Genomic DNA, 16,779 nt, shown 5'->3' on the forward strand with positions numbered 1-16,779 from the left:
TTGACTTTACAAATTAAAAAGAACTTAAGGCTGAGGAATTCGCTCCCCCATAAAAGAGGCCGGGTCTGCCCTGCAGACAGAGCGGTGTTGGAGGCCGGGCCCCGAGCTCGAGAGGCTCCTCGGGGCCCCTGCTTCTGCTGTGCGGTTCACAAGGGGCTCTGTAATTTCAGGCAGCGACAGCGCAGGAGAGTATTTATAGTCATCTCTCCCGCTGCCAGCTGTGGGTCCGCTGTGGGAGTCTGAGAGGCCGTTCGCTCAGCTCACTGCCTCCGTCTTTTATTATTTATTTTTTTATGTAGAAACTAATCTTGGAAGGTTGTGCCAGGGGACAAGGAACATCTAAAGGAATGGTATCATTCATACACACCCCGGAGCATGTGTATGAGCTATGTTCATTCTCAATTAAGTTAAAGGTGAGATAAAGATTGATGGGACATAAAATGCATCTTCAGTACAGATGAAAGTAGGAAAAAGTAGAAAACCTGCAATGCAGAAGCCACACACACACACACACACACACACACACACACACACACACACACACACACACACACACACACACACACACACACACACACACACACACACACACACACACACATTTTGCTGAGCTTTCATGCATGCTTGACTACTTATTTCCCCCCTGGCAAAGTTATTTAATGACACCAACGATACTGAGTCATGCATGTACATGCAATTGTATGCAACGAACTATGACCATAACAAAAAAGATGCACATGGCATCTATTATGTAACAAATACACAAACTGCGGTGGTCAGAGAGGGCGCGGTGGGGCGAGGGGGGAATTAGAAATCCAAGAAAGGACGCAGAGTTGAAAGACTACAGACCTTGGTTACTGCTCAACTTCCACGGCAGAAGCATCTGGATTCAGTCACAACACCTTGGGTTGTGACTGCTTTCCTTGGCTCATTAAAGCTTTGAGCCAGCTCATATTTGTTTACAATTTGCTTTGTGTGGAACATTTTCAAACTGAAACTAAATAGGAAATCAAAGTAGTTCCTATGCTCACTCTCTCCTGTGATGCGTTGCCCCAGCCGCATACATTGTAAACATTGAAGAAATCTTTTTTCAGCCATCATGGGTTTGCACACAGCCGGTGACATTACCAGAGTGGTTTGTGCTGACAGTACACCCTTTATTCAGCCATACATACACTACACAGACATGGAATAATCGTGGAGAAAATATGGTGTTGTTGGTGTTGTTCAAGGAAGAAGCAGGGGTCCTTAGAAGAAGAGGTGGATTGGCAGATTTCTGTCAGCATTATCTTTCTAAATTAAAATCAGGAAGCAAAACCTATCCAATCTATATTGGATATAGCTTTTTTGTTTTGGACCTTCTTCAAACGCAGTACTTGTCCTGCTATTGATAATCTGACACATCATAACGTTGACGGTAGATCACGGGCTCCACAAGTAGTAGTTTATCAACTTCCATTCCGTTGTGCCAGTCGAGGACTGCACTGGGCTGTCCTTGATGGAACCCAGAGGAAGAGGCGTACCTTACTGAGGTGGAACTCCAGTCTTCTGATGAACCTCTCGTTCACCTTTACTTGCTGTCGGAGCGGAAAGAGATTCAAAAATTAATATGCAAACTAGCTTCAGAATGATCAACATTATTTCTCAACAGAATCTATTATTTGCTCATCATTTGCCCTGACATTTTTGTGTGACTCGGCCTTGCCACTCACCTTGTCCAGTTCATAAAGGAAGCCCTGAATCCAGAGAGAAGACAGTCATCAGCATCTCTCACACAGGACACTAGTACATGGCTTTTATCCAACACAACTGTCACAGGTTTCTATATGCTCTAAAACAGGTCTAAAACCAACCAACGCCATTGTAATACCCATTTGGGACATCTCCCATTGGGACATTGGTTACGCTTGGATATATTCAGCAGTATAATTACAATTGCTTGGATAATTAAGTAATACGCATCAAGAACAGTTCATTTTTTGTACAATAAATGTATATAGTGTTCTTATTGCAGGAGTTGTGGCAGTTCATACATTTGTGTGAAATCTTCCCATCAACAAGGATCAAGGATGCTTTCATTGTAATTTAACATTTACATGAAAAACGAAATACAGTAGTCAGTAGTCAGGTCTTGCGTGTGATTGCAAATCCTAAACATATTGCCCAATGACCAACCAGTCTATCAGTTCTGGTGAGGAAGGACTATAGTGACCTGAAAATGGAGTCAAACTACAGGTAGAGCGATTGTTAGAAAGCAAACTGCGTGACGTACCAGTCGAGAGTTCCTCTTGGATTCCTTCATCTGACGGCTGAGGCTGTCCAGCTCTACCTGGTGGACCTGGAGGTAGGACCTGACACAAACACACCTTCCTTTAAGAGCTCTCACTCTCGGTGTGTGTGTGTGTGTGTGTGTGTGTGTGTGTGTGTGTGTGTGTGTGTGTGTGTGTGTGTGTGTGTGTCAGTGTGTGTGTGTGTCTGTTCGTCAGTGTGTGTGTGTGTGTCTGTGTGTCTGTTCGTCAGTGTGTGTGTGTGTGTGTGTGTGTGTGTCTGTTCGTCAGTGTGTGTGTGTGTGTCTGTTCGTCAGTGTGTGTGTGCGTGTGTGTGTGTGTCTGTGTGTGTGTGTGTTCGTCAGTGTGTGTGTGTGTGTGTGTGTGTGTGTCTGTCTGTTTGTCAGTGTGTGTGTGTGTGTGTCTGTTCGTCAGTGTGTGTGTGTGTGTGTGTGTGTGTGTGTGTGTGTGTGTGTGTGTGTGTGTGTGTGTGTGTGTGTGTGTGTGTGTGTGTGTGTGTGTGTGTGTGTGTGTGCCTCACTGCAGGCCTTTCTTCAGGGACTCGTAGACCTCGTCCAGTCTCTCTGGCTGGGGTACTTTGGGCGGCGCGTTGGTCTTAGTGGTCATGGTGAACATTCTGCTGGCCCGGCTGGCCTTCCTGGAGAGACCCGGGGCGGTGAACACGGACAGGTTCCTGGAGATAACAACAGGAAGCGCTCCTGTTAGGGTGGATGGCAACCGTCTCCAGGTCAAAGCTGTTTCCATGAGGGTTCCCGCTCGCAGTCATCGCTTTACAGGAAAGAGGTCGTGGACTATTCACAAGGTCAGAGGGCGAAAGCTCCATCATGTGTGTGTGTGTGTGTGTGTGTGTGTGTGTGTGTGTGTGTGTGTGTGTGTGTGTGTTTACCTGTAGGCCTTGAGGTAAGTGTGTGTGTGTGTGTGTGTGTGTGTGTGTGTGTGTGTGTGTGTGTGTGTGTGTGTGTGTGTGTGTGTGTGTGTGTGTGTGTGTGTGTTTACCTGTAGGCCTTGTCGTAGGTGTTGACTCCGGCGAAGCTCTGGCTCCTAGTGATGGACCTGTTGAGAGCCCGTCTGGACGGGCGTGCCGAGAGGGACATGGTGGACACTGCGCGGGACGGACCTCCTGTAGGACACACGGTAACACACAGCACACAAACGTCAGTCCAGGTAACACACACACAATGGACCGAAATAGCGGGTAAAAACCAAATCCCGTTTTTCAGTTGAAAAACAGCTTAGTTTGTGTCTCACAGTGGGATATCTTGGTCAAATATTTAACGTTGTTCAGCGGGGGAAATTCAACGTCAATTCAAGAAGTTCGCTATTTCCGACTCAAAAGCTTCTCCAGAGTGGTCTCTTCCTATTGGCGGCTCCCCCTGCCCAATAGGGAGTGCCAGTTTGTAATGCCCCCCCCCCACACACACACACACACACACTGTCTCCTATGGAACCCAATGTGAGTTTTTCTAAAACCTTTACGACTGTCAACACCTTGGATAGCAAACTTTGAAACCTGGATGTGGTAGTTCTGCGAAAACGGGGGTTTACTTACCCCTTTTAAACATGAACCTCACTTTAAGAACGAAGAGGCAGAGGCCTTACATCCCATTACACTGAGCCAGTTGGAAACCCTCTGCCACATCACACGTGGAAGTCTTTACCCAGATGTGTGAAGGACTGACCGCTGGACGACAACAACCACACACGACCAACCAAACCACTTTGACTAGACTGTAGACAGGGAGACCGTTTTGACTCAGATCTCACATGAAGTACTTCAAAGGATTGAGAGCATTGGACTACCACGGAATGATGCCCCCGCCACCAGCGCACATTGAATACTAATTGGTTGGGAAATCGGAACCACACCAAAGAAAGTATCTTTCTTAGGAACAAGACTTGAATATATCACGGCCGTTAAATAGGAATGTTTTTTTTTTTTAAACTGTCCCCACTGCAACTGTGAATATTAATAGCATAATTCATCTCAATCACCAGCAATGAAGTTGTGTGCGTGCGTGTGTGTGCACGTGCGCCCACGTGTGCGTATGAGTATGTGTGTGTTAAAGAGATGACCCATACACACAAAGACCCTATTAAATGGACCCTAATTTCTGGGGAAGCAGCCAAGAGAAAACAGTTTGAGACAATCATATCCACACTCTGGGTCTCTCTCCCCTCTCTCTCTCAGACTATGAACACAGTACTCATCCACCCCTGACTGGCTTATTTGTTTTTCCTTTATGTGTAGTTACTTTATTACATCTTGGTGACAAATGCTCCACAAGGTGACACATGCTTTCTATTTTTACCAGCAAACCCCCTGCTGTCAGCAGTACTTTTCCTAAGCATCGCCTGCTGACCGGTATTGGTGAATGCCAGCTGGTTCAAACAGTAGGCTGTGGATCAACATGTTCTTCCACATTTCCCTTTCAGAACTAATGACCTGCCTAGATGCTCTTTGTTGTTTTTTTATTAACTAATTTGTATAACAATGGTAGATATACGGCTAATATCAAGTGTTGTCCACAATAGTCAAGAAAAGTAGTCAAGTTGGTTTTCGCTAGAGGGCTTAAATCACAGTGAGAGTCTCAAAGGGCCTCCCGTACCCACATTATATCACACCAACGGCCCAAGCACTCTGAAGGGCAAGGGGAACCTCTGAAACAAAGCATGTGACCAGCTTCAGTTAACGGCACCACAGCCAGTCTAGGGCTGGGCGGTGGTGATCTTGAATCACATACAAATTTCACAAAAAGAGTGAGCACTTATGTGATACTTGGCTCCGGGATTAAGACTTTTAATATTATAAAGGACAGCCTTTCTTCAGATTCTTTTAACGGGACATCGATTTGTTTTACACTCACATCAAGAGCGTCAATAGCTCGGGAGCTCAGGAGAGAAAATTAAATAGATGGTGGTTCGTCACGGAACAATAGTGCAGCGGAAGGCTGAGTTTGCACTAGCATGAATTATTGACTTTCCATTAGAGTCACACTCTGTGTCTTTCTCACACACACACACACACACACACAAGTTTAATACCGCTGACTATGTTCATACTAAATATAGTCAGTGAAATAATATTGACTTTTTATTCATCAACCCACCTGAAAAACATAATTGCTAGTCGGAGCCCTACAGTGTTGAGGTCTTATGATGGTCAGAGTTAAAGAATAACGACTCAGAAAACTATCTATTCTATTTGAAATACTTTACCCTACTGCATGTGACCACGTACCGTACCAACGGGATGATGTAGATTATATACCAACGCAGATTACTAAGGGACAGAAATATTATTCCATATCATCAGCAACTGAGTCCTAAAGCAAACATTTTGTAAGTGATGGGAATGATGTAATTACGTTGCCTAAAAGTCAAAGACAACTTAAGGTTTAGTAATGCTTTTACAGCACATCGTTTAGTAATGTGGTTATAGTGGGCTGCGTATTCAGCTGCATCTAATAAAAAGAACCACAAAATAACCACCATAGCCAAAAAGAACCCTTGAGCAGTTTGTAGGTTCTGGTTTAACAGTCGCCCTGATAACAGCTATAACCAAGCATTCGTCTGGGCCCAAAACAGCTGGCCTTCTTTAAATAGTTAGCACTTCAAAACCACTGCTGACCCCACCTCCAGCACCACTCCCACATCCATTCCACACACACCACAGGAAACCCTTGAATCCACCAGGAAGTCACATGCTATTGGTTCTCCTGACAGGAAATATGTTTCCTGGCAGGAAATGGAAAGAAAAATGGTCTTGAGATGTTAAACAATGTTATAAGCTCAGCGAAAAAAATAACAAAAGAGAGTTAGCAAGGTTTGTTATCGAAACCTATCTAAACACTAAACACAACAATTTCAAATTCACAAATGGTCTGTTGAATTGAGAATTGTGAAAATCACAGCAAATGCACAATGTTATCAACGTCACCACGGACTGGCTGGAGAGCTGAATCATCTAATTGTTTCTGTTATTTGTAAAGAACCAAATGCCACAATCTAATTCTACCAATACAGTGAGACACACACACACACACACACACACACACACACACACACACACACACACACACACAGACCTGCTAAGGACTCCTCGCTGGGATGTGTGTCTGTCCTGTGGTGGGACAGACAGGTCACGCAAAGTCTACAAATCCGCATATCTCTCTCCGTTTCCACTTCCTTTCCCTCTCTTTCTCTCTGTCTCTCACCAACTACTCCTCTAACATTGGTTTCCTTTCTACCCCGGCCCTATCCACGTCGCCCACTACCCCTGGCAAACCAGCTGCCCTCTCCTTCCTCGTCCTTGCGTTGGTACGCTGTGTTGGCAGAGTCCGACCGTCCCGTTAATACGTCCACTTGCTGGTGTTTACCACAAAGGATTCAGATCAGGCCGTCCCCTGATGTCATCCAGGTTTTAACCACATTAATGGTGTGTCACTCACCTAACCATCCATAGGATCCTGGGCCATGTGTGTGTGTGGCAAGTGGGGTCAACCCTGTCTATTGTGCAACTGCTCGCTGGTCATCCTAGGACCGTTCTAGAACACAAAGCCCTGCATAAAGTGAGGCACACACACACACACACACACACACACACACACACACACACACACACACACACACTGTGTGTCACCCAGTTACATGTGTTGTTGTAGTTCTCTGCTTAGCCATTGTGTGGTGCAAACAGGATCGGAAAGAGTACTACACTGGAATCACATAAACGGTAGTGAGCATTACAAAACTAACGTGCTCTAGTGAAAATGGTTCATCTGCAACCCAAGAAAAGTATGTGAGTCAATTTGGCCAAAATCCACACATAGCAGGAGTATCAACCCTGGACGCAGATTAGCAGGGAGAACGTAACAGACTTACTACTGACTACACCAACACTACACCACACAACCTCATTCCACCGTCAGTCATATGGGGGCGATTAGACATCCCATAGCAGCCATAAAGAGAAATAGAAAGGACATATTAAACATTGATAAGATGGAACCTAATGTGATGCATGTTGAATCAATATAATCAAATATCCTCTGCATTAAACCATCACCATTACTAACACCCATAGCCTGACATTGCATTATTAATATAGATCTGGACAGCAGTCCCCGGCTACAGGGTGGGGTCCCCCGGCCCACAGCAAGGCACTGTCTTCAATGCAGTATATTACTGTGCTTCATTGACACAATGGCATAGCACTGAGTACTAAGGCCTTGTACAGAATATACTCTGTGCACTACGCAATGTCAAGATATTAAATCTTTGTGTTTGTTGGTTGTGCGTTGCATATCATTTGTGTTTATATATAATCCTTCACAGGATATAAGAGGTTAACTTCGGGGCCCATCCCTCTCCCGGCGCTGGCCTGAGGATGAGGAAGTGGAGGGGGGGTCAGGAAGAGCCCACTCCAGCCTATGGCCTCATACCTCAGAGCCATGGATAGCTCCCATTTCACTGTAAAGGGTTCATTCTACCAAGCTGTACCGCTGTCACTATCCATGATGCATCACACAGCCAAGAATATACTTTTTGACGATGAAACTACTTTATATTCAAGAAAACATTAGCGATAGGTAGGGTAATCAAGTATGCAATGGCGCTAAATGCTCTTCAGGAGAGATTTTGAAAAGACTTGACTTCTACACAAAATGTCAAGTTATTATTTTATTAATAAAAAGTAATTAAGTAATTTGTTAAAGAATATTATTAATCTGTTGATTGATGGATATGGTAAAATGACTTAAAATGACATATCAAAGCCTTCACACTTAAAATGAGCTCAAAACCAGGATCATTAAGAAACCACTTTCCCAATGATTCAAATTGGCGAAACTTTATCGCATTAGTCTCAACTTGCAGCTGCATAGGGGAACTCCCACACAAACACACACACACACACACACACAAAATAAACACACCTGATTTACTTTGCTATTCCCCCCGCACTGCTAAACTGGTTACGGCAGATGTAAGCAAAAGCTGAAAAAGATAAATACCTCCATATCCACTGTACATGGTCGGTCCGGACAGTGACAAGTCCACAGCGCAACAACAACAACACCCGTGATTTGTTTAAGTCCCTCTTCACAGAGGATGTTAGCCGGGCAGAGGGACAGGAGGAATTCTGGGAAATCAGCCGTTTCTCCCAAGACTCTGTATAGTTTACTTTACGTCTCTGTGGCGCACCACTTCCTCTCTCTCTCTCTCGTGCCCACTCCCTCTCAGTTCCTTGTCCTGCGGTCGCGAAGATCTGTCCTTCCTCCTCGGTCCTCTTCCCCACGTCGGTCCTCTTCCACCCTCCCTTTGCAACGACCTCACTTGTTTATTTGTGAGGGCTGTCTATGACCACTAGCCTAACCCTGTCTCCCACTCACCCCCCCTCTCCCTCTCTCTCCCCCTCTCTCTCTCTCCCTCTGTCTCTCTCCCACTCACTCCCTCTGTCTCTCTCCCACTCACTCCCTCCGTCTCCCCCTCCGTCACCCTCTCTGTCTCCCTCTCTCCCTCTCTCACCCTCTCTGTCTCCCTCTGTCTCCCTCTGTCTCCCTCTGTCTCCCTCTCTCTCTCCCTCTCCGTCTCCCCCTCTCTCTCTCTCTCTCTCTCTCTCTCTCTCTCTCTCTGTCTCCCCCTCTGTCTCTCCCTCTGTCTCCCTCTCGGTCTCCCTCTCGGTCTCCCTCTCTCTCTCCCTCTCTCTCTCCCTCTGTCTCTCCCTCTGTCTCTCCCTCTGTCTCCCTCTCTGTCTCCCTCTCTGTCTCCCTCTCTGTCTAGGACCCACAGGCTGAGCGAGAGGAAATTAGGAGAAGGAGGACGGAGGACATGAAGGAGAGGCGAGAAGGAGGATATGAAGGAGAGGAGAGAAGGAGGATATGAAGGAGAGGAGAGAAGGAGGATATGAAGGAGAGGAGAGAAGGAGGATATGAAGGAGAGGAGAGAAGGAGGATATGAAGGAGAGGAGAGAAGGAGGATATGAAGGAGAGGAGAGAAGGAGGATATGAAGGAGAGGAGAGAAGGAGGATATGAAGGAGAGGAGAGAAGGAGGATATGAAGGAGAGGAGAGAAGGAGGATATGAAGGCCCTAACCCACCCGCCGCCCCCCTCCTCTTCTCTCCTCTTCCTCGCTGACATCACGGCCCTTTCCTGCCCCTCCCTCGCCCCAGGCCCCCTTGCAACATATTGTTTCAGACTCTGCGTGAACACACACACACACACACACACACACACACACACACACACACAAACTCTCTCGTAACCCCGATGTGAGTCAGCCCTGGTGATAACAAGCACCACAAGTAGTTTCCCCATAATGTCCAACACACGCACACGCACACGCGCGCGCGCGCACGCGCACGCGCACGCGCACACGCACACGCACACGCACACGCGCGCGCGTTAAGGTCAGCAGGAGGGAAAATGATTCAGATTCATTCAAAGGATTTCCTCCTCGGAATTGTATTAGGACTGGATAAGGCTGTCAGTAGGTTGTACTGCACATGGGGATTTGAAGAACAATTCCTTTAATTTAGCTATTAGTTCAGAGGAGCAATGTGGAATGATTGTTGAGATGCCAAATAATGAGTAAGCGCCATAGAGACAGAGACAGACAGAGAGAGACGGGGGGTCGGAGACCAGAGAATATTTCTAAAGGGAAAGGGAATTAGAAGGAGACAGGACAGGAAATAAAACCGTTTCAAGTAAAACAAACTAAGACAATGGGCCCCAACGGGCTCCCACTGGCGTCCTCCTTTCCCTTTCAGTTTAAACTTTCTTTGATGTCTTGTTCGATCTCCTCCCTTTCTGTCTGGCACTCTATTTAGTAGAAAACACCAACTTATTTGAATACATGCAATCCCCTTTTTAATCCTTACTGTGAAGCACAGACCACTATACCTGTAGAACTGGTCATCTTCAGCAAGTGAAAGATGAAGGGCACTGTTAAAATACAAGTTGTGGTACGGCATCTGTGGAATGCAGGTGAGGAGTTTAACTGGCTTTGATATGCTACCAAGAAATGTCCAAATGCTTTGATACACGAATGTAATAGAACTATGTAAGAAGATCCAATTCCTCAGAGGAAAGTCTGTCTCATCACCAGCATAGGATGTAAAAAAGGACAGAATGCCTATCTCAGTACAGGATGAGTACTATCATAAAATTGATGGTCTTTCTGGAGTTGTAGCAAACACAGGCGTAAAGGAGAGCAAGACGGGATGAGCAGAGGGTGGAACAGCCCACTCTGCATTCTTCCTTCTACTTTACATAGATGGGCTGGGAGGTAGAGAGTGGGGGGATGGGAGTCGTAGATGTATAAATAAAATGGACAGGACACCATTGTTGTCAGGTGGGTATGCAAAAAAGCCTTAAATTAAAACAATTAGTGTAAGAAAATTCCAGAAACATCGACCTGACATACATCTATACTTAAACGGTTTCCAGTTCCAGAGGTGTAGCTCCTTTAAAAAGGTGTAAAGAGAGTCTTTTCATCTTATTTGACAGACAAGTCTCATTGAGATTACAAATCTCTTTAAGACAGACATGACCAATAAGGTGTTAGTAAAACAGATGTAAAACAGTATTACAATGTTATGTTTTTAAATGAAAAATACCCGAAGCATGATGAACTGCCCCTAGTATAGAAAGGCACTTGTATGCATTAGCTGTTATTTGGGTGTGGGCCTTCCACGCCTTTGTGTTGCGTTGATTGTGGACAAAGGTCAATTAATTCCCATGTTCTATTCAAACAGTGCTTATAAGAGTGTCCGTGAAAAAATTGACATTATGCTCTTCATTTCAATATGTGGCGACACTAACTGGTTTGTGAACAGCAACATACAACATACATTAAAGCACTAATGACAAACTGATACAGAGACCAGCATAGAACGGACAAGAAAACCTAGGCTAGGAATACACATAACCGTATGAACATCATTCAAAACATGCATTAAGGAAATAAAAGTTTACATTTTGCCCCAACCAGTTATGCATGAGTTCAAAGTGAATTCACGTGTTAAATGTGTAAACTGTTTAACGCCATACGTTAACTACAAAACACACATCAACCCCAAAGATTAAATGAGTAACTCGCAGTGATGAATACGATTGTTGAACTCACCGGTACCCAGCTGAGCTAGACTCAAATAGCTGGTCACCTAGGCTAACCTCCAATGGTATCTCACAGGCCAGACTCAAACCAACGGTCACCTTGGCCAGCTTGGTGGCTCACTACCAGGTGACCTGGTGGCTCACTACCAGGTGACCTGGTGGCTCACTACCAGGTGACCTGGTGGCTCACTACCAGGTGACCTGGTGGCTCACCACCAGGTGACCTGGGAGGCCGTGGCATAGCTACTAGTGCTACGCCGACACTCTTCATCACTGGGGCTGCTAGTGCTACGCTGACACTCTTCATCACTGGGGCTACTTTGCATCCTCATCTAACCTAAAAAAAAAGTTGGTAAAGGAGAATCTTTTATTTTTGGCTCCTCGTCATTGCAACAGTTAAAAAATTACAATAAAAAAATCGATATGATAATAAAATAATGTATGTATATATATAATATGTTGTGTAAAGTTGTAACCCATGCAAGCCTTGTATCATTTCCCGGGCTAGCCTCGTTCTTTGGGCAAAGAGGTTACAAACGTGATGTTTTTCTTTACGTTAATATCAAAAACTGATAGTGGCAAAAACGTTCCTCGTAGATTAAATCCATTTGGCATATGTTTGAACACACTGATCCATGTAGTCTACATGAGGAGTAAAAGAAGGCATAAAGGGACGACCCGCTATCACACAAGTTTGTGAAAATTCATCCGATGAATTGTGTCCCTGTGAAAGGGAAGACTACATCTCCCATGTGGCTGCACTGATCTTAAGTCCATGTTGTCACTCAGTTTGAATGGATTAGGAAAAGGGTAATCTGAACAGGATTTTTGCAAAGAACAAAATCAAAACAAATGCAAGATTGACACACGCACACAGGGAGACGCCCTTAGAAAGCCCCCCCCCCGAGGTGGAGAGAAGCCGAGGGAGACTGGAGGAGGGTGAGACATGAGTAACGGCTCTAATCCATTTAGCCAGCGCTTGGAGAGCGCCAGCACACCATTCTGCCTCCTACTGAAAGGCCTGCACAGTACGCTATGGATATTCTCACAAGCGCTTTCATAGATATTATGATAGTGACTGTCAATATGTTGGGAGTCATTTCATAGATATTATGATTGTGATGTGTTTGGCAATACACCATTCCAATCTACCTCTCCGTTTGAAGATACTTAAAACTCCAGAAGTAGTGGGTGTGTGTTATAGGAAAGTTGCTTTACCAATATAACCCGATTGTATTCCTTTACGGCGTGGAGTTTTACTTTTTTGGCTTTAGTCATCTAAGGAAGTGACCCTTTTATTCCATTATTGCCTGCATGACGATTTTCAAAGGCCAATCCATATGGCCTTCCTCTCCGGGGCTTCTCAACACTCCCAACGCCCTCCTCTGCTCGTATGCAGCACTGCTCTCAGTGCTGCAGTGTGAATGGCTGCAGCTGATAGCACCAATCGTGTCCTGTTATCTGTGGAGACCAGGGGCAGGACAGAATGGCAGCTTTCATTGGAAACAAGGACCACCGCATGGAGCTTGACAAAGGGCTGGCTTTATCTGGCTGGGACACTAAAATGTGTGAGTGCATGTGAATAATACAAAACTTGTCCTTCACCAATCCGGTGCTGAACAGTCACGCATTTACCTTTGTCTTGAAACGCTGATGTCTTGCTCTGGCTGCGACTTGAACCCATGAACTCCTGCCTACAGATAAGTAAGCAAATTCTAGGGCTAAATGTACTTAAGACCCTCCTACACAAACACACTGGTTTCCTAAATATTATATGGTTGCATAATGTGCAGGAAACATTATACATATTGTATAGTAATATAAAGTGTAGGGAACTGTTACAAGCAGTAAAACAAAACCAACTTGGTCTAGAAGGGTTAAAAGAGAAACTTGTGATTCACAAGTAGATTCCAACAATATACCATATATTATTCTTTCTAGGTTCCATACACAGCTCTTTCGACACTATTTGCATACATTCCCTTAAAGGGAACAAAGTACAGAGACAAGACACCATGCACACACACACAGACACACAAACACACAGAAACTGACACAGCATCAATCAACAACTTCCGTTTTCCGCCTTAAAACTTCAAAGTCGTTGCATTCCCATTGGGCCTCCCGCTGGGGTCAGCGCCCTCTCTTTACCTCTTCAGTCCAAAGGGAGCGTCATGGTTGGACAATTTTCAAAAGTTCAAGATTGATGAGGCCCTTAAAAAGTTCGAGAAAAAATGCCAGTACAGGTTCGTCTTGGTTGATTCATAAAAAAGGTCTATTAAGGATGAATCAATTTTACAACACTGTAGAATCAAAGCCCAGCACTGTCGGCAAAAATCTTGGTTCAACGCAAATCTCTACTCTGCTGCGGTTATCGTAACCCCTGTCCTCCCGTAGTCGCTTACCTCCCTTTCTCCTCCTCCTGCTCAGCACCCATTCCTCTACATCACAGTAGTAGTATTTTCATCATGTATACAATCTTCTTGTACCTGCTCTCTACTAACATCGAGTATCTTAGGCCCTCTCACTCATTCCCACCCCCACATCCACCTACACTCACACACAAAAATAAGTGGTTGGATACAAACATGCAGAATAAAAGAGGAATCTCATAATAGCAAAATCCATGAAACTTTTAGCACTTAGAATGCCTGAGCAGACTGGCAGATTTGGTACTGGGCAGTGAATAAAAGTTGAATACTTTTTTAGGCTTACATGGAGCATTCTAAAACACACCACTCACAGATTACCTTTATGGCTAATATGGTTCCTTTTATTTGAAAAACTGAGTCCCACATTAGGCAGACTTTTATTGGAGCAGCCATGTTTTTGCGCGCGCATGCGCGCGCACACACACACACACACACACACACACACACACACACACACACACACACACACACACACACACACACACACACACACACACACACACACACACACACACACACACACACACACGCTGAACTATGGAGGGCTGGAGAGAGCTAGCTTCTCGGGACATGCGTGTAGACGCTACCAGGGGAGGAGGATGATGTGTTGTTTTCACTGAGTGGATTAGGAAGGAGCCCCAGACATATGGAGGGCTGTAGTAGCTGCCAGCCAGCCAAGAACTCACTCCCCTGGCCCAGTGGGCCGCGTTTGAACTGATTACACCCTAGACAGTATGGTCAGCCTACTGTACATTCTGGACTCATATCGTTGTTTTTATTATTGGATTCCTCATTGTATAATACAGGACCGTGTTATACATGATGCTCAGGGTGAGGGTACAAAGGTGTGTGTGTGTGTGTGTGTGTGTGTGTGTGTGTGTGTGTGTGTGTGTGTGTGTGTGTGTGTGTGTGTGTGTGTGTGTGTGTGTGTGTGTGTGTCTGTGTCTGTGTGACCCCTGCTTCCTAGGGTAATCTCCTGCTGGCCAATAAGCAGCTTAACTGTCACTTGAGCCCCACTAGCTTAGTTAGCTAGTTAGTGTAGGCTAACTGGTTTCAGATGTGTCTGAAGCGTGTCCAATACATACAACATAATAACATAACAATACAGTTACAGTTCATACACATAGAACACCTTATTAACCGCCTGCAGTAATAAATAGTAATAACAGCAACAATAAAAAACTTTTGATCTCGCCCTAATGATATTCTTCCATGAATTAACCAAGTTAATGTACATACGAGACACATCACCTTCTCAGTACAAAGAAAAGTGTTTTCTAGACTTTTGTTTTTGCTAAATGTCAAAATATATAATATCCATAGCCCTTCATTAGGCAGTGAGATTAAATCAATCTAAGAGGATTTTTGTGTCCTTAGCCCAAAGCCCACGAATGTGTCGGGAGAGAGGCTGTACCGCCTCTGCTACAGCCATGTTTCATGTGCACCTTTAAAACAACATGGTTTCTTTTTGGGGTTGACCTTCGAATATGAACCGGAATACACACCGTCTGTACTTCTGGCTGAAGAGAGTAGTCCGGGAGTATCAATAATTATTGTCTTTGAGGCTAAAATAAGTTCTTGAGGTACAACAGCATCACTAATGCGTCATGTGAGTGTCAAGACCCAGCATGGTGCGCGCACACACACACACACACACACACACACACACACACACACACACACACACACACACACACACACACACACACACACACACACACACACACACACACACACACACACGTGTCATCACCTAGCCATGACAACAGCCCTAATCCATTAGAGCCTTAATCAGTGGAAACGCAGCTGGACATTCGACATAACTCATCTAATACCAGCTCCTCGGCCTCACACCGAACACTCCACACTGTCATGTTGGAAAGAACCTGTGAACATGACAACACTATAATTAGTGAGAGCCGGAAGCAGTCTATTTGGAGAAGAAACAAACAGGTCTTTATTTCTGACCATTATAATGTAGTCTAGTAAGCGATATCTTGGGTAAAACTGATCCGTGATATTTACAGACCAGAGCAATATCCTAATATTTAAAGAGACATGACAACAGCACTATCTTAAGCAGCAGCTCCAATCCACCGTTTTAGATCGTCGTTCTGGGACCTCGCTAAATAAGGTTTGGTCCATGGTGATGGATCTCATTAAAAGCCTAGTCTATTTCTGACTGCTGCATTTTAGTCTCTCCCCTTGGGTCTGCGTATGATTCTAATAATTCTGGAGGAAATATTAATTAGATCTTGTGACCCATTTTTCGGACCCAAGTTAAACAAATTATGAAAAGGGAGATTTGCGGAGCAGAAACTAGGCTGAGAAAGACGTGGTGTAATGGAGGTACACCAGTCCTCCTCCCAGTCCTCTCACTGACTGGTTTATTCACATGCTTTTGAGATGTGTAGGTTAGGTTGGAAAGAGTCATCTCAAGCCATTACAACATAGATGTTTAAGTTAAGGTCCTACATTTGAGATGTTTATGATGAGATACAAGCCTTAAGCCTCACAATAACATTTCTGCCCTTATGCTATCAGGCCAGACATTGTTATTGTAAGCCATGGTGGGAGAGATGATAGGTGGTCAGGCTGGATTGTACATAAACTGCTGTTATTAAAGACAAATGATTTAGTATGTTACATTCTTAAACAAATGTTTTTTTGCTACTCGATGTTAAACATTTTTAAGACTAGTTTTGACATCCCCTTTGACCTTTTATGGCGTGCATATTTGGGGAAATGTTTGAGGTGTCCCTTATGTTGCATCAAAATGATCTTTAAGCCCAAAGCATGAACTGTACATTTACTGAATTCTGAAGACGAATAGGACAACAACTGGTCATTTCAGATATAAGGGCATAGGGTTTTCTACAAGGCTGTGGATATTGGGGATCGACAGAGATACTGTACTATCCTGCCCTCCTTTAAAATGTAATCAGGGA

General features: G+C 44.7%; 1 protein-coding gene across 3 annotated transcripts in view; it reads right to left on the bottom strand.

Annotated features, from left to right (window-relative positions):
* Positions 1–16,779, bottom strand: part of LOC307080729 (rho family-interacting cell polarization regulator 1-like) — a 41,160-nt gene that overhangs the window by 11,891 nt on the left and 12,490 nt on the right. For 2 of the 3 annotated variants that reach the window (XM_079743594.1, XM_079743593.1), the window contains 5 exons: positions 3,285–3,408; positions 2,809–2,961; positions 2,273–2,351; positions 1,713–1,736; positions 1,524–1,577 (listed from right to left, as the gene is read on the bottom strand). In XM_079743594.1, coding sequence (XP_079599720.1) covers positions 1,524–1,577; positions 1,713–1,736; positions 2,273–2,351; positions 2,809–2,961; positions 3,285–3,382 — 408 coding nt within the window. In that variant the 5' untranslated portion in view covers positions 3,383–3,408. Of the gene's footprint in view, positions 1–1,523; positions 1,578–1,712; positions 1,737–2,272; positions 2,352–2,808; positions 2,962–3,284; positions 3,409–8,296; positions 8,509–16,779 lie in introns of those variants that run through there. The other variant, XM_079743592.1, reaches the window with a different exon arrangement.

This window comes from Pollachius pollachius, assembly GCF_949987615.1.
Source record: "Pollachius pollachius genome assembly, chromosome: 9".
NCBI classification, from domain to species: Eukaryota; Metazoa; Chordata; class Actinopteri; order Gadiformes; family Gadidae; genus Pollachius; species Pollachius pollachius.